The 18,706-nt window shown below is 38.4% G+C and overlaps 1 protein-coding gene across 6 annotated transcripts in view; it reads left to right on the top strand.

Moving 5' to 3' along the window:
- The window catches only part of LOC150087215 (tyrosine-protein phosphatase Lar-like), a 1,652,393-nt gene that overhangs the window by 468,578 nt on the left and 1,165,109 nt on the right, over positions 1-18,706 (top strand). For all 6 annotated transcript variants that reach the window (XM_090371077.1, XM_090371082.1, XM_090371081.1 and 3 more), the window contains one exon: positions 3,408-3,489. In XM_090371077.1, coding sequence (XP_090227203.1) covers positions 3,423-3,489 — 67 coding nt within the window. In that variant the 5' untranslated portion in view covers positions 3,408-3,422. The remainder of the gene's footprint in view (positions 1-3,407; positions 3,490-18,706) is intronic.

Raw genomic sequence — 18,706 nt, 5'->3', positions numbered from 1 at the left:
CGAATTTAGCACTGTTATTTGAAGAATTTTGACCCTTTAGCAAAATTGCCTCCCCCCCTTATTTTTCTCCCACTGATTATCCTCTCTATCCCCAGCGCGTGGAACTCTGTAGTTCCATATGGGCTACCGCAGGGGCGTCCAGTCATTTCGGTTAGGAGCCAAAACGTAGAATAATGAAGATCGCATGAATTCTCGCGTTGAGTGGGCCACAAAACAGTTCCCATTTGCCATTAATTATGCATTTTTTGAAATAGAATTTAATATTTGTTATCAACATTTATATTTACAGTTTATTATTATGTTATTATTTCTCGTGATGGGGTTTCCACCCCGTGACATGGTAGTGTCTGCAATGGAGTGTCTTATTTGCCCATCTGTCTGTCTTTTGTTTCTTCCGTCTGGCGGGGAGAGGTCTCGCTTTGGCTGAGTGGGGGTATGCCCTTTGTCCATCTTCCTCATTGCCTGGTAAAATGACACTGTATTTTTCTGGAAGTAGTCCTTCAGGTTCTCAATCGCTTTCTTCTGCTGCTCGATGAGGTCTTTCAAGCTCCTGTTTCCTTCTTTCCGAAGATATGTTTCGTCTTTCCAAGGCCGACTCCAAGTGATGTTAATGACTCTTAAGGCCTAAACGCGAGTGATTTTATCCAGCGCCACACTCGATGTAGTATATTCATTACGTCTCTTCAACATCATCCACCTCCATATTCCCTGTGAAATCTCTTCAACAATTTTTTTTTTTTTTTTTTTTGTGGCCTCTGCCAGGAAGCTCAAGCGACCCTGGCAGAGGCCAGCCAGAGTATGTTGGGCAGCCTGGCTCACCTCCCAGTGGTGGTGGTGGCGGGCAACGTAGGGTCCCATTAGGAGCCCTGCGGCCAAGAAGCCAGAGGTACAACAGAACCCAACGCAATACTATACACATACAACATGCCTCACACATTTCTGGCATTTACAGAGTCCTGTATACTTCACAAGAGTACAGATGGTGCAGTTGCGGGAGACCACAGGTGGCGCCTTACCCTAAGCACTATGCCAAAGCGGGACTCGAATCCGAGTCCATCAGGCTGCATGTCGTAACCACTAGGCCATCGCATCTCTATTATTAAGTTGCGTGTTTATTTTAACATCAAGCTTATATGACGTACAGTCTGATTGACAGTTGGTCGTGATTAAGAGCAACCAATAAGAAACATATATTACCCAGTTTATGAAACGGATCATTCAGTGATACCGTACCATGGGTTTGATTAGCATTTCTTTGGAGGGCTGTGGGGCACAACTTCTTGCATGTAATCGATAATTTCCGGGATAACAAAAGTATATAGTGTTCGTTTAATACAACAGAAGGGCGTGTGTGTGAGTGTGTCGATCCGTTACCGTAAAACGTGTTTGAAAATGCTGAACTAATGCGTGTACTCCTCTCATTGGTTTCACTTTCTTAGACCTTTAATTTTATAGGTTTTTCTCTCTCTTTTTTTTTTTTTTTTTTTTTTTGTTGTTGTTGTTGAGGGTGAGTACTCTGGTTTACTTAAGGTGTCAAGCAGCTGTTTGAGTGCGTTTCCTCGCCAATCTGACTTTCTGGAATCACAATTGTAAATAAAATTACATATTAATATTTCGATAGCGAGATTAAGGTATTGGATACTGGGACTTTGGTGCCCTGGCATTGATTTTTTGTTTCTCGTTATTTCCGCTAAGCTCGCGGTTACCATTGCGAATGCGAAATTTTTTTATTAAAATCCATTCTGTTAAAAATACATCGCTTGTCGAATTCATTCTTATTTGTTCTGTGATTTTGTTATATCTGAATCCGATGTGGATACAGTTCAACATGGTCAACTGTATCTTTAATATGGATTCGGTTAATTTAACAAGAATACAGATAAATGCAAGGAGGCTTGAAGCCAAAACTATGCAAGAACTATAATTCATACAATGATATTTTAATAATCGTGGAAATAGTTTTATTTATTTATTATTATTTTTTTAAATGAAGATTTAATGTTACTGTCCAGGAAATAATTTTGCCGCTTCCCAACAAGTTCTGCAGCATTTCCCTAAGAGGATGTGCTTTAATAAAACTTTTTTTTTTTTAATCGTAAAGAACAATTCAGTCTCGTATATTTGTGTGGTGCGATTTGGAGTAAGTTATGGATTTAGTGTCTTTAACGACGTTGTAGAATTTGAAATCAGTGGACTAGTAGTTTGGTTGACGTTTAGAATGCTTGCGTGTGTTTCAATAGATTGACTCGTGTTGATTTTTAGTGCAACGAGTAAGAAATTGTTTTGTGGTGCAGGACACTTGTCACGCTCGTGTGGTATCTGATCTACTCTGCCATTTCATAGGAGGGATTGCTGCAGACCAGCAAAATGAACTTTTTTCTTGCATCAGTTTTACTAACAAAACTGATAGCTTTGCATGACTCTGGATTTGTTGGTGGCTATTTGTGCGTGCATTTACTACAGACTTGTACTGTCTACTTGTGTAACACGTGAATCCATTCCCCTTTTGTTTGCCTAATGCCGATAGCGTCAGGTAGTATATTGTGGTTGCTATGACAACCGACACCCTTAGACTATTGGATGAGATTAGTTGTCACGTGCCGCTAGTGCAGCTCATTTCTGGTAGACAGGAAGGTCCGCTACATTTGTGGTTCTAATTTCTGTCAGGAGTAGAGTACCGTCGGTGTGATGCGCAAGCGCAATGGGCGGTTGTAGAGAGAAGTAACAGCACTTCCACGTTTTCTCGCTGGAAGAATATCGTGTAGTAACCGAAGCGCTGCCTAGTTATAAATGTAGGCTGTGTACGCCAAACCAAGATTATGGTTGTTACCTTGATATCCCGTCATGCAGTAGGACAATGCTTTCTCTTAATGGGAGCCTGCGATAACACGAAGAAATGGGACTTTTCTCGTTTGTAAAGAAATTTTACATGTAGTGCAAGATCGAATTTTAGTGAAACGACCTCGTACTATATTAATATATGGTTGTAAGATCCACGTAATTCTTACATGTGGTAATTATTTTTGTCATCCTTTGAAGCCGAGACCATGGAAAGTGAAGGTAACCTCCAGTGTATTGTCTACTGGGTAGATTTACGGAGATGCAGATAGCAGTAGATGTCTTTATCACTGTAGATAACATACAGGAGTTCATTTAGGAGATAATTCATTGAATAATCCCTCAAATCGGACATTCTTTAGCCAGTGATTGGATGCCTCATTAGAAAAGACTTATTTTTTTGTTTAAATTTTATTTTGTAGCCTCAAGTACCGTCTACTTCAATTTTGCGCAGTTTAACAGTGATCCATTTTTATTGTATAATCTGGAGTTGATATCACCTCACTACAGAAGTCGACATCCTGTCAGGCCAGTATCCTTTAAGCTTTGTTTTCTGTTTTGTTTTATAGGTAACTGAAGCAGCCATGTTGTATATTGTCTCGCCGATCATAGCTCTCCTGGTTTTCGTTGTTACTTCCTCCGCAACGGAAGGTAAGTTGGCACTTTTTCTCATTATTTGCTGTAACGTTAGACCCTTAATAAAATGTGAAATTGTCTCATTGACAACAGTCGTTAAGGAAATAAACAGTTGTCAGTACCAGAGGTGATGGGCAGCCACATGGCGTGACCTCATTGTCCTGTCTCGTGAGCACCTGCACAAGCATGGATGATTTCTTCTGCCAGAGAGAGAGAGAGAGAGAGAGAGAGAGAGAGAGAGAGAGAGAGAGAGAGATTGCGTTCACTGTTATTTGCTTCAATTCTTTTCTTTATGATAAAACTTAAAATTGATCACTTCAGATGAAGTGATCCAGTGCTTGGTTCTGAAAATATAATGCTTCCGAAAGTATATTTTTGAAAAGAGACTGAAATTTATCGCAATTAATTTTACTGGAGTTTATGAATGATATATCTCATTATCTCCTATGTGCTTTTAATTTTTTCCCTTGCGTTAAGTGGATGTTTAACTGCTAGGGTATAATTGCATGGTGAGCAATGATAAGAGAATGTAACTACGTTCGATGTTATTTCTGTGATTTTTATCCGTGAAGTCAACTTTCCGGTTATTTTCCAAACTGATGCTACTTAATAATTATAACCAGTAATTAAAGTTAGTAACTGTATAGTTACACCACATTGGTATGTGCTTCTGAAATATGAATTTTTCACTCCACAGCAACGTATTAATAATGGTTAAGCATTTCTTATTCACTAAAGCCACGAAATTGTTTTGTCTTCTTTTAGTCATCGACAGCAGTAAACAGATACTAAATACAGTATAGGAATGGTATTCTTATGCTCCATCTGTATACTCCAGAGATCCACGGATAGCAAACATCAATACGGCTGTGGTGAACATACAAATTGAACATACATATCTTAGAATGTCAATATCAGTCTCTCAGTCGTTACGTGGATGAAATTGGAGGACTAAGGAATTTAATTATTATTTATGAAATTATAATTATCGTTAAGTCTAATAACAGTATATCAAAACCTCAAGAAATGGAAATAACCCTATGCGTCCTTCCTTTAAAGGATGGATGCAGTTAGAGAATATTACAGGGCATGGCAATCTTTCAGAGGTTGTATGCGGAGTTCATTCTGGTTTTGGGTGGGGTCTTTTTGTGCTAATTGCAAATTTTTGAAATGTGTTTGTGTACGGAAACTGTCTGTTGTTAATTTTCAAATAAGTGTATACCTGGGGAGTGGGATTTTTTAAAAAAAATATATTAGGGGTTTAATTTTGAAACTAAATTGGAACATTTAATTGGAAACTGCTCTTCTGGAGTTTTTCTGCCATACAATCGCATGGCAGAAAGAGGGGAGGTGAAGGAAGGAGGGGGAAGGAACTGTTGCCGCCTGTGGAACCAGTACTATAGGTTTCTTACCTGTGCTGTGTGGGTTCTGCCTTGATACCAGTCAGATTAACTGGAGTAATAATTTAGTCTTAATATAAATATAACAGGACTGAAAAATGAAGCAAAAGAGATCTAAGCTTATCTGTTCAATAAATAGTCATCATTCTCGCAAAGTACTTGTCTATCTCGCACCTACTTGTTGAGAAGAGTTGAATTGTGAAATATTCCTATGTTAGATATGCTCTGGAAATATCTGATGGTAAATTTGTATGATAGCATAGTTTGTTCTGCCAGGTGCAAGATGACTATATAGAGCAAGTAAAAAAATTGATAAAATAAACGATAACAGAACCAATGTTATAAAAATTTATTACCTGTGTGAACTGTCCGCCCGCAGACCACATGCAGTCTGCCGGATTGTTCTTCCATTAGGAATTAACGAAAAAAATAAAACACTAAACTACGTAACAAATGCAGGAAATTACTGCTCCGATTAAGGTTGAACTAAGCAAGGTGCGTTCATGCTCATGTGTATCACGCCATCCAATATTCAAAATAAAAAATATATATAAAGAAAAAAGGAACAAAGTAACACTCACCTTCAGCAGCTCAAATACACGCCTCCCAAACAAAGAATCAGCCACTCTTATAATAAATAAACCTGAACTGCAGCAGTAATTTGCTGTATTTGTTTGTGTAATTTAGTGTTTTCTTTTTTCATAATCTTAGTTTTAACCAAAAAAAAAAAAAAGCAGGGAACCTTGTCGAAAAACACTTTTACACGCAGGGTAAGATGTTTTTATGTGCAATGTAAAGTAATGTATGTAACGTAGCAATGTACCAAATTTAAATAAATGTTTTCGAAATTTATAGGTCTAATTCTCATTCGTGCGCTTGTGCTTCATAGATATAATCATTGCAGAGTAGATGTTTATATTGGTATAAAAATATATATAAAATAAACGGCAAACCACTGAGGCCGGATTGCATCTTTAGGTACAATGCGATCCCCATCAGTGGTTTGAAGTTGAACAACCCTGTTTCACAACATTTCTACGACATGGTCCATTGTTAATGTCTGAAACACATTTTATACGGCACCACGAAACATGTCACCTAGGATTTTTTATGACCTCTGTAATTAAAACTTTTTAATTCTGGTTGTGGGTATGCTTCTGTAAAACTCCGGACTTCAGGTTACCCCGTAACCATAATTCTGCTAGTGTTAAGCCCGGCAAAGTTGCATGAACTGTTGAAAGTGTTGGAAAAGTACTGTGACAGGAAAATGCATGGTGGACTCCGAAAAATATATTGACCGATGTGTAGTGGAGTACAGTACTGTCTTGCATGAAGATACTGCGACAGGTAACCGCATAACAATGCGGTTCCTTGCTGTTTTGTTTTGGCTAAACTTCTTTTGCTTCAGGAAATGTGATTTTAAGCAATGCAAATTTTATTTTGTGCTTCATCTGTGTACAGGATATTATTGGGCCATTTCGCATTCTCTTCCAATTTGAAAATTGTGCACAAAATTAACATGCGTGTCTGATTCATTTGCTCGAAGCTGAAAGATCTTATACAGAAACATATAAAGCTTTCTGTCCTTATATTGCAATGAAGACTTCAGAAACGGTTTCCATATAAGTAAAAGATTATCCTCTTCGCTGTCTGTTGTATGTGTAACCTATGACTTCAAAGTTGTTGTTTTCTTAATTTTATTATTTTTTTAAATTAAATTGCTCACGGCTTTACTCCAACATGGATCACCAGGTTATGCATACGTGGATATTCTCACCGCGTGTCTTCATATTTACATCCCTGCATATACTACTATTTCACTAACTTGTTAAGTTCCCCTCTTCGGTGTCAAGGTGGACAAAGGATTATCTTCGTTTTTTTTTAACCGTTAATAACCTACAGCTGGTAAAATAAATTCGAACTGTGCAAATCTAACAATGGATATCTCGAATATACATGATATAGGGACAGTTTGCAGGTTTTGTTTGAGGCCTTAAAGGGATATAAGGCCTCAAACAATGGAAGTTATTTTTTCTTTATAATTAGTTTATTACACACTTAATTGACCAAGATTTGAGTATTTAGGTTGGCGCCTCCGTAGTCAGGTGGGCAGGAGCAGTAGTGCGTAGCACACGCTTCTTTAATAGACCGGGGTTCGAGCCCGTACCCACCAAATACGGAGGATGCGGTAGGTCAGGGAATGACCACCGCATATTCCCAGCCCGGATCAAGGGTGAGGGTTGGCGTCAGGAAGGGCATCCGGCTGTAAAAATTGCATGCCAAAACAATAAAAACGCTAACCCCATATAATAATGGGAAAAGGCGATGACAAAAAAAAAAAAAAAAAAAAAAAAATTTGAGTATTTAGGTTAAAAATTAAGATTGAAATTAAAATATAAAATAATAGAAATTAAATATGATATGATCGTGCTCTACTACTTCTGCAGTAGTAATTCACAGTCTGTTATATATATAGTTGGCAAAACCACCGTTGTTATCAGCTCCATAGTTATATTCTTAATAGAATTTTGGTTGTTAAATAGATGCCATAGATTTTGAGATGCCATTCCTCAGAAACGTTAAAACCATTTACAAAACCTTTGAATATTATAAGAACTTTTAAAATGTTTTTCTGTTCTCTAATTGAAAGTTCTTGGAAGGCTGTATGGATATTGAGCTAGTATCTGTTTAGTGACCAGTTGCTGAATATAAATGAATAAATTTTCTGTTTATACTCCCGAACGACCACACAGTCAGAGGAGCTCACAAGGTAGAGAGAATACAAGAAACAGCACTGTATTCAGCAGTCACGGATTTGAACCCCGGTCACTCAAGGCACGTGTACTTATGTACCCTCGCGCCTTTGATGCCTTGGTGAACATATACTAGTAATACATTGTACTCTATATTATGGACACTTACTAGTAATAAAGATTATTTATTTTATTTATTTATGCTGTTTCCAAAAAAAAGTGAATCGCCTCTCGATCAAGGTCCAAGTGGATCCCTACACTGATTGGAAGTTTCCAAGTTAAGCAAGATTTGCATAAACATTGGAAACGATCTGGCTCTATTCAGGGCAGAGTGATGTATTCCAGAATCTGTATAGTATTAACCGGACGTAAGCCACTTACAATTAAACAACGTCTAAGTGAGGTCCTTGTTGCGAGGGATACCACCCTATGGTAATTCTGCCATAGGCCACCCTGTTCCAGAAGATATTTTTGAACTAATGGATTTCTTTCTATATTTTCACAAATTTGTAACGGAGTGGAACCGATAATCCATGAAAACAATTTTTCGACACATTTTTATTCATCAGAATGATTTGAAAGGCAAATAAACGAAATTCTCTCTCGATATTCTCTGAAACCATTATGAAAATCCAGCAACCTAAACTGGTTAGATATTTGAGACATCTCCATTACATTCCACTATGCATAAACTGTTGGAGTTTTTTTCCAATTCTGACAAATGGCGTATATATTCTCTTATAGCCTATATATTTCAGCATCTGTCAAGCTCCCACTTCGGTTTTCCCTAAGGCATCAACTGATGTTCTTAGTCACCCAGTCTTTCCTTGTTATCTAGGAAGTATAAATTTGACAGTTTAACTAGCAGTTTTAATTGTGGATTGCAGGTCTGGAGTGCTGAAAATTAAAATGATGATCTGGTTAGAATGAAATTACCACTTTTTTAAAAATTTATTTATTAATTATTCATTTAGCACATTACATTTTGATTACTGAGTTCTTCGACTAATTCCCCCTCGGAAAACTGCCCCACTGTCTTTAATGCCGCCCTTGGAAGAAGAATTCAATGTGTTGTGGAAAGTTATTAGATAATAGCAGCCTGCCGAAACTTTCTAGATTTAACAGCTCAGAGTCTTTTGCAGTAGCTGTTTTAATCAGGAGGTCTCCTGACTGAAGGTGTTTCACAATTTTTGCTGTTCGGCGACAGATTCCAGACTTTATTTTTTAAATCCAAAATGGTGACAAAATGCTGACTAGTTGAGGAAACAAAGAGCGTAGAAAGGTTGGAATATCAGGGCTCTGTGTTTCTGTTCTAAGCCTTTTAGGGTGATTATAGTGATGATCCATGTGAAATGGTTCCCTTCTTGAGCTTGAATACGCTAAAGGTGGTAAAATTAGTGCCAGTAGTAGCTTCGAAGTGTTTAGCCCGCCATGCTAGATCGGTGCCACCAGTCTCAAAGCAAGTATAAAAAAAAGTTCAGTATGTTGCAAGCAAGAAAACACGTAAGAAATCACTCAGAAAAACGCTTGATCACTAGAATTATTAACACGGAGGGAGACCCTTCAGTTGTAATACTGAGGTGTATCACTCTACCCCAATGGTAACTTTGGTAACATTCACGATACACAGGGCGAATAAAATTCAGCGATATTCAACTTTTAAATTTCTCGTGAAAAATAAATCTCGTATAAATAATGATTCTTGACTTGTCAAACGTATGAGTTTTTGCCATCGTTGGGTTGCACAGTTGGTATAATCGCCGTCTTCTCCACAATGGGTGGAAAAGACCTGAGTTCGTGTCTCGTCAGTGACGTGAGGAATTTTTAATGGCATTTTTCCCCAACTTGGCTGAGTTAGTCGGTCAGGCGAGGATAGTATGTTTTTTTTTTTATCCTGGAAACTTAGGTTATTCCACCAGCAAACAGAAAATCGACCAGAGAACAACACGCAATTAACAGACAGTATATACAGAGCAATATGGCCTTAGTCGCTGATGCTCCTAAAACCCTACTACTACGACAACAACATATGAGTTTTGAAATTATACACAAAAATAGATTTCAGAGAGAACAAATCAAGTTCCGTGTGATTTAAGAATGAGTAGTAATCACTGTAAAAATTAAGACAAAGATGCAAATAAGTTCAGTTGTCTTGGAACATTATTATAATACATTTTTTAGCATTAAATAAACACGTTTGCACCATCACAATATGATTTATTATGCCCTCGCGGTAGAATGGATATAATCACCATCCTTCTCGCATTTGGGTGGCGAATGGCACAGGTGAAATCCCGAAGTCGAAAAATATAGAAATATAATGAGCATTTACGCTGAGAAAAACACGCGTTTTCAGCACCTACGATGATAGACATGCATTTTAACCAAAAGAAATAATTATAAGGAAATTCGTCATGTGCTTCCAATTATGCATCCTAAAGTGACATAGCTGATCTGTTTTGTCTACAGAAACCTTATTGAGTAAGTACATATAAGATATTTAAAGTTAAAAATAAAAATTAGTAACACAGTTTTCCTGTATATATATTTAATTCATAATTCGCCTACCGCAAAAGCTAGTGGACTACGTTGACTGAAACAGGCGTGTCATATGTACAGTACTAGGATCACAACAATAGGCAGTGAACAAGCCGATGTGTGAAAAGGCAATTACGCAGTATGAGTTTGGCTAGACACCGATTATTAGAGAACAGTTATAACCACGCCTCATCCTCTTGTAAAGGCGGGTTGTGCATCATTCACAGATGCTACAACTCAAGGGATTTCCAGCGTGAAGCTGCCTAGACTTTCAGCTTCACGCTGAAATATATTCAATAACATCATATGCTCTCAACTCGCTTGCCTGTACGTCTTTTTTTTTTCCCCAAGAACAGGTAGATTATATGCATAGTAATACTTTGCATAATTTGTTAAATTCAGAAGAGAGCAGAATTTAATGCGACTCAGACGTACGGCAAATATGGGAGAACGGAGGCAAAAAAGTGACAATAGTATATGATGGAAATTTTCTTTTAAATAGCAATTACCAACGAAAATACTGCACAAGAGAAAGTTGAAAAGAATTAATGGGGAAGAGAAATTGCTAGGTGCCAATATAATTTCAAAAATGCGCATTTATAAATACGCAGTTATAAATACAAATGAAGACAACTAATGTAATTTGGAATTTAAAAGATAAAACTAATAGCAAGCATATATGCAACAAATCTTACTTAAGCGAGTAGTCTACGCGTTTGTGTCGACCATGGTTCAAGTACACGTGACTGCTAATTACAGTAATGTTTGCGTTTATGTCAATATCGTCACAAATGCACATTTGTCAAAATGTTGTAAACCACATGATTTATGTGGTTAGGGTATATTTTTTTTTATTGCCACACTTACAATGCATGCTGACTACTGGACAACTTACTAATTCTACTGAAAATAAATTATTTTGGTTGTTAGGAAAAATTTAGAGAAATCACGACTAGGAGCATAAGAAGTGGAAGCTAACTTGATGCAACAGTTCATCAGCGTTTAAAATTAGAATGAATGAAATTGGGTCACGCCTATCAAATGCATTTTTCAGCCGAGCCACATACGCCATGAATGCATGCTGCTGGAACGCAGTTGTAATAACGTTTGGATTGCTGGCACCTCCAGCCTGTGGAATTCCCGAACATCCTCTACAGCCAAATACAATCTAACCACACAGCTCCAACCCTTCATGGATTCACGAGCCCTCAAGGTGCTTACAAATGCACCGGTTGAAATGCAGCGGACGAGCCATTGCAAGTCAACCGGTGCATTGGAAAGGCCTTTATAGCCAGAGAAAAGAGACAGCTTAAGTGAAACGCAGAACAAATCTCATGCAGTTTGATGAATCATCACAGGGACCACCGCTTTCTACTGAGTTGTGATCTGTTGATAAATGTTCACACAGAGTGTGAGCTCTAAACTCTGGAGACTCTTGCCCATCCTCCCTTTCTTTCTGAACAAGGTAGAAGGTTTAAGGTATCATTCAAGTCTATTAACTTCAGAAAATTAGTTTCTTAATAAAAAGAATTTTTCTGTTTCTACTCCGGGACGACCACACTATCAGAGCTTTAGCAAATTAGTTTCTTAATAAAAATAATTTTTCTGTTTATACTCTGGGACGACCACACTATTAGAGCTTCAGCAAATTAGTTTCTTAATAAAAAGAATTTTTCTGTTTATACTCCGGGACGACCACACTATCAGAGGACTTCACAAGGAGGAGACAATACAAGAAACAGCACCTTATTTAGTGGTCACGTTTGTGGAACTATGGTCAAAACAAGTAAGAGTATTTATGCCCCCCTTTTGCTTTGACCACTGTTAACCACTGCAGCTGTCCAATGTTAACCCGTTCTATCATTTAAAGATCATACTGTACATATATACAGCATAAACATTAGAAACGAGTGTGCATGAGCCGTTTATTTTGTTTGGTTATTTCACCGCTCATATTCCTCGATGGGTAGCGGAGGAATGGATAGATAGTAACATTTGTAATTTTGGGTATTTTCAGTATTAGTTTAAACATAAGCAAATATGGTGGTACTAAAGCGCTTGTATTGCAACTGAACAATTCATCTGGTCTCACATAATTTTCGATCCCACGCCATAATATGCATTAAGCTACATAATATATACTAGCCAGTCAAAACATTATGACCACCCCATATTTTAGTAATCGGCCCTTCCGCCCCGCCGGTGGCACACATATTTACCGGTTCTAACCGTGTCGCGGTGAAAACCGGTAAATGTGATAATGCAGGTTAGTGGCATGCAGTCCATACGAAGTACTTGATCTAAATGGGCAAGGAACGTAATCTGACGGACTTCCAAAAGAAATGATTGTTGGCTACCGGTTGAAATGTATTATGGAAACCGAATCTTGTGGGATGTTCGCAGAATGTAGTTAAGATGTTCCAAGAGTGAAGCGAGCAGCAGTTATTAGGCCAATTACGGGAGCCCACGCCTCATCAATGGTCATGGTGAACGTAGGCCGTCCTGCTTTGCGCGAGCCAACAGACGGAAAACGGTGAAACGTCTGGTCATGGACTTTAATCAGGGGACGACCAGCTATGTATCCATTACCACGATCCAAGGAACCCTCCTCTGTACGTGTCTTTGAAGTAGGCGCCCGGTCAAGATACCCATGGTTACAGCCAACCATCACCAGCAGCCTAAAGTTTGCCTCTGAACGCCGTTAATTTACGACTGGAAAAAAGTTGAATTTTCCAATGAATCATGTTTCCTGCTATGACATGTGGATGGTAGGGGAAGGTACGGAAGGCTTATGCATATTTATAGTTGTGTTTGACACGTGGTGCTTGTGTAAGACGTGACCAACTATTCATGGAAGGATGTTTAGATATTAGTGGTAGGGCAGTGTATGTGATTGCTTGTAGTTGTAATTATTGCCTTACTCACAAAAATAAAAATTTAAATAGCTACAAAAACAATCTGTCATAAAAGATGTGTAAGGATTGTAAAAAGCCAAAAGAAACAACAAATTTATTATATGTCTATATAGTAATGCTAGAAGTACTGTAAATAAATTAAACGAATTTGTGCTTTTAATTAGGTTATAAACAACCACTGCTGTGTTTAGGAGGACTAGGGAAAGCTGGACGGGACGGGAAGGGGGGGGGTTCATGCTTTTTGTATAAGGCTCTGAAAACGATCAGATTCTCCCAGGAGTGAGAGTTCTGTCCTTATTTAAAATGAAATTTTAATAACTTTACAGTAACTTTTCTTTTATTCTTCTTATTCTATATCTATTATTATATACACAGATACCTTCTGACATGGTGGTCCCTTTCCGTTAGTAACGGAAATCGCTCATCTGTTTTTATTGATATTATGTGGCTTAAAACGCATTGTAGTCTCTGGTTGCTGATGCAATAATAAGACAGATGAAATCAAACTGGCAGTAGTACGCCACCGGGAAACAAACCTTGGAGCCATCTGACTGTTTTTTATTTTGCAGTGCACGAACCGATCGCGGTAGTGTCACAAAATGGGTAGTGTGCAAAGAGATTTCGGTAGTCAAAGGAAGAAGGGAGGGCTTCGATTTCAAGAGAGACGATTGCAATATTAAGCACTCTGGATGATTGTTATTTATTTCAACATGTCAGAGAAAGTAAAAATGGTTCTACTATCCTTGACTTGGTTTTTACCAAGGATCCAGAGTTCACCAAAATTTTTACAGGTAGAAACCACTACTGGGTATTACCCACTATGTCATAAAATGGGGAGGTGCTCTAGGTGAGAGCACCTACCCATCCACCCTGTCCTTCAAGCTCTATATGAGAGCTTGAAGGACAGGGTGGATGCCCTCGAAGGATCTAAAGGTAATGAGAAGGACTTCAATTTCAAGACAGGGGAGTATAGTGCAATTGGAGAGACCTATGATCTGTTGGATACCAGTTGATTATGGGAGGTATTCAAGGCATTTATCCTTTATGCTTACCAGTGCATTTATTGTAAATAAGTTTTGCAAAAGCAAGATTCCCAAGTGGATGACCAAAGAGGTTAATGGTTTGATAGAACGAAAAGAAAAAAAAAAAAAAAAAACATTGGATAGTTACGGGCTATCGCGAGATAATGAGTTATATGAATATTACACTCGAGTCTGCTCGAGGCTAGTGGGAGCCAGACGTGTTCAAAGCCGCTAAGTGGATTTTCTTATTTATTGATTTGAAATTATTGTTTTTCTAAAACTTTTTGATTTAAATTTAGTAGTATAGCATTATTTTGTGATTTTCTGATTAATCTGGTGCATTTATTCTTTACTCGGCCTTATAATTGCATAAAATTTTCGGTAAGGGTATGAAATCCACGTGTTACAAGTTGCAGCTCCGCTGAACTAGAAGTTTTTTAGCCATATTTAGCCACTTTATTGACCAATTGTTACATCAAATTATTTTCTATAAGTAGCTTATAGACCTAGTCAGGATCGTTAGTTTATTCTGAATTGAGACAGCGAGATTTGGAAGTTAATACTTAAGTGTCCATAGATTTACCGTTCGTAACTTGCCGCCATTGTTATACATACAACGTTATATCCCGAACTAGATAGCGTTAGTATAGTATAGTATATAATATAATATTGTCAATTAATCAGTAAAATCTATTAATTTTTTTAAACTTCGTTGTCAATTAAATTGTACTTTTAACTAAATACATATAACAACTTATATTACAGATGTAACATAATTAACTAATACATAACTTGATACGGAAGTTGTATAAACGGAACTCGTAGATAATACTTGATACTGAAATATATATATAGCGTTATAACTGTGCTGGGATACAAGTTTAGGGTTATAATTTTGTACTGAAATTGAAATTTTATCGAAATTAAATAGAAATCATGACTCAGACCAGAGCAGCAAAGCAAAAGACTCAAGCTAATGGGAGTGCTGTGGCTCAGGGGAGAACTCAGAGGGGCAGTTGCCCTCTGAATCACAGCCTTTAAAGTGCACTGCCTGCATGATGTTTGTGGAGCAATCGTGTATGGGACATGATATTGCCATGGGGGATGGCTTTGTGTGTGCGCAATGCAAGGAGTGTAACGAAATCAGGCGACAACGCAGCGTTGTTATGGGCCTATATGAGCGCATGAAGGACAGGGTGGATGCCCTTGAAGGATCTAAATTGAGGGGCCCATCAAGCTCTGAGCTGCCCACATCAACGCCAGAGCTTGCACATGGTCATCACGCAACACAGCGGCAACCCCCAAGGCAGAATGTGATGGTTCCAAAGAAACTAGTTGTTGTCGGTGACTCTATTGTCAGGGAAACGGGGAACATGCTTTGTAAAAAGGATAGGTAGAACAGGACCAGGGTATGTCTGCCAGGGGCAAAGGTTGATGACGTTGTAGAGCGGATATCATATTTTAAGGGCACAAAAGGTGATAGAGTTGTACACGTTGGCACTAATGATATTAAGAGTAGGAAACCGGAAGAATTGCTTAACAAGTACAGGTCACTGTTGAAAAAAAGCCGTGAATTAGGGTTGAATTTGAAAGTGTCTGCAATTCTGCCCAGACACGATAAGAGGGAGTATATGATGAGAGCCTTGTCGATCAATTCGGCCCTGGAAAGATTGTGCAAGGCTCAAAGGGTAGAATTTTTTTCAGCCTGGTCTGTACTTGTTAACAGGAGAGACTGCTTCTACATGATGGGATACACTTAAATAGAGAGGGTGCAAGAATATTTGCTGATGCTATCGAGGCAGTGTTAGGCGGGTCGGAAAACTGCTAGCTTGGGGGGATACAAGGACAAATAGATTAACAGTAGCCACTAGCAGAGGTGAAAGTGATTCTTGCACTGCTTCTATTGGAATGAGCAGAAGCCTGAAAAACAAGATGCAGGATATTTCAGAGACTGCTGGGAGTCATTGCGGTACAAGTAAACACATGGGTTGTGTTAGGGTAGCTAGGAATAGGAACAGGTGCATGTATACTTGCGTGTACACCAATGCTAGGAGTTTGGTAAATAAATTTGATGAATTTGAGGTATTGCTCAAAGCATCAAAGGCGGATATTGTTGGGATATCAGAGACGTGGTGTCACACAGATATAAGGAATGCAGAACTGGAATTTGGGGAATACAACGTCTACAGAAAGGATAGACAGGGAGGAGGGGGTTATGTTATTAGTTAATATATAATATCGGCGTTTAGATACACCATAGACACTCTTAAAAAACTACAAAGTATTTGTTGTGGGCATCATTTGCTCTTTCTCATATTGTGCTCTGCCTTCACGACGAGTTGCCATGATACTGCACTATCTCAAATAAGTAACGCTTCACTAATAGAGAAGACTATTGTTACTTATTCTCAGTAGTTTTTTAAGAGTGTCTATGGTGTATCTAAACACCGATATTATATAGATATTAAACTCTTAAAGTATTATGCCAAGTGCATTTAATTATTTTAAAAAAGCTATTAGTTAAGAAACACATAAAATCCAAGGAAGTGAAGCCAGCCGACATCGCTGGACAGTGCAGTGTCGAGTCAGTTTGGTGTGACAAGCATTGGGAAATCATATTTGAGAGTAGGAGTGTGCTACAGGCCTAATAACTCTGATGAGTATAATAAGAAAATACAGAGAAATAGAGTGGGCGAGTAAATCAGAGAGTCTTATAATGGGGCATTTTAATTTCCCAGATACTGACTGGAATTTGTGGATTGGTCACTCACACACTAGCATGGCTTTTGTGGATTTATTGGATGATTGTTTTTTACATCAGCATGTTCGGGAGGCAACTAGAGGGAATAATACTCTTCATTTTACGATGAGTAGATTCTTCATGCATTAAGAATCTGCAGATAAAGAAACCACTAGGTGGAAGTGATCACAGTGTGCTGAAGTGGGATTTACTCAAAGAGATAGCTACCATCAGGGGTAAAGGGAAGGGTTATTGCTTTCGTAAAGGCGACTACGATGGTTTGAGACAGTATTTAAATTCTATACAGTGAGACCAACTGATGATGTTACCAACAGCAAATTCAAAATGGGAAGCATTCAAAGAACTTATCTTGGAAGCTACTAGGCTTTACATACCAACTAAGAAATATTCTTCAAGGTTTAGGCCTAAATGGATGTCAGATGATCTAATGGGACATATGGCAGAGAAGAAATATGCATGGGATACATATAAATTAACATGTGACACAGAGGCCTATGATAGATATAAGTTGATTTGTAATCAAGTTACAAAGGAGGTTAGACAGGCGAAGGCAGGTTACGATAAATCTTTGGCAAGGAATGCAAAGAAAAACAGCAAAGAGTTCTTTACTTATGTAAACTTTAGAAGGAAGGGGATGAATCAGATTGGTTCACTTGATATCGATGGTTCAACTGTTGATGATCCTGCTCAGGGAGCTAACAAACTAAATGAATATTTTCCATCGACATTCACACATGAGGAGTTATTCGCGAGGGGAATGCCAGAGGTGTATTGAACTCTGGCAGTAAGCTAGATAATCTTGTAATAACTGAGAGTAAAGTGGAGGAGAAATTGTTGAAGATAAACACAAGAAAGGCACCTGGGGTGGATGGGATATATCCAGTTATATTAAAGGAGGCAGCAAAGGAAGTAAACAAACCCTTAGCCATAATTATGAGAGCTTCCTTGGACTCAGGGGAGATACCCATAGATTGGAGATGTCTAAATGTGACCCCAATTCACAAAGTAGGGTCAAAGGCTGACACAAGTAATTATAGACCTGTGAATTTAACTTCTCTTCCAGGAAAATTAATGGAGGCTCTGGTTAAAGAAGCACTGCAGGATCATCTAGACAAGACTTCAGTTAAAGCTCAGACACAGCATGGTTTTGTTAAGGGGAAGTCTTGCCTGACCAATTTGATTGGATACTATGATGCAGTCACAAAAGAACTGGATGCAGGGAATAACTTTGATATTATACAAATACTTGGATCTTAGAAAGACTTTTGATACTGTTGCACATGGAAGACTGCTGCACAAATTGGAGCAGGGTGGCATTGGAGGCAAATTGCTGCTATGGATAAAGGGGCGGTTGAGGGGGAGAAGACAGAGAGTGCTAATCACTGGACACTGCTTATCGTGTACTAATGTTATTAGTGGAGTCCCTCAGGGTTCAGTGTTGGGTCCATTATTGTTTTCTGTATTTATAAATAATATTGATGATGGTATATCAAGCTTAATGTCCAAGTTTGCAGACGATACAAAGGTTGGCAGAGTTGTTAAGGACACTACTGACGCTATACTGCTGCAACAGGATCTGGAAAGGTTGAGCAGATGGGCTGAGAGGTGGCAAATTAAGTTTAACATTGTCAAACGTAAAGTACTACCTATTAGAAACAGCAACCTCAGAGCAACGTATCAACTCTGTGGTACTACACTGACAGTGGTAGAGAATGAAAAGGACCTGGGGGTAATTGTGCAGGCAGATATGAAGTTCTCTGAGAAGTGCAGACGGGCTGCAAGAGTAGCTCATGGTGTCTTGTCAATGATATACAGGAATTTTTCTAGCAGGGATAAGGAGGTG

The sequence above is a fragment of the Mastigoproctus giganteus genome, chromosome 4, assembly GCF_048544385.1.
Source record: "Mastigoproctus giganteus isolate SK-2022 chromosome 4, ASM4854438v1, whole genome shotgun sequence".
NCBI classification, from domain to species: domain Eukaryota; kingdom Metazoa; phylum Arthropoda; class Arachnida; order Uropygi; family Thelyphonidae; genus Mastigoproctus; species Mastigoproctus giganteus.
Note: the sequence above shows the minus strand (reverse complement) of the source record. Positions and strands in the feature narration are given on the sequence as shown.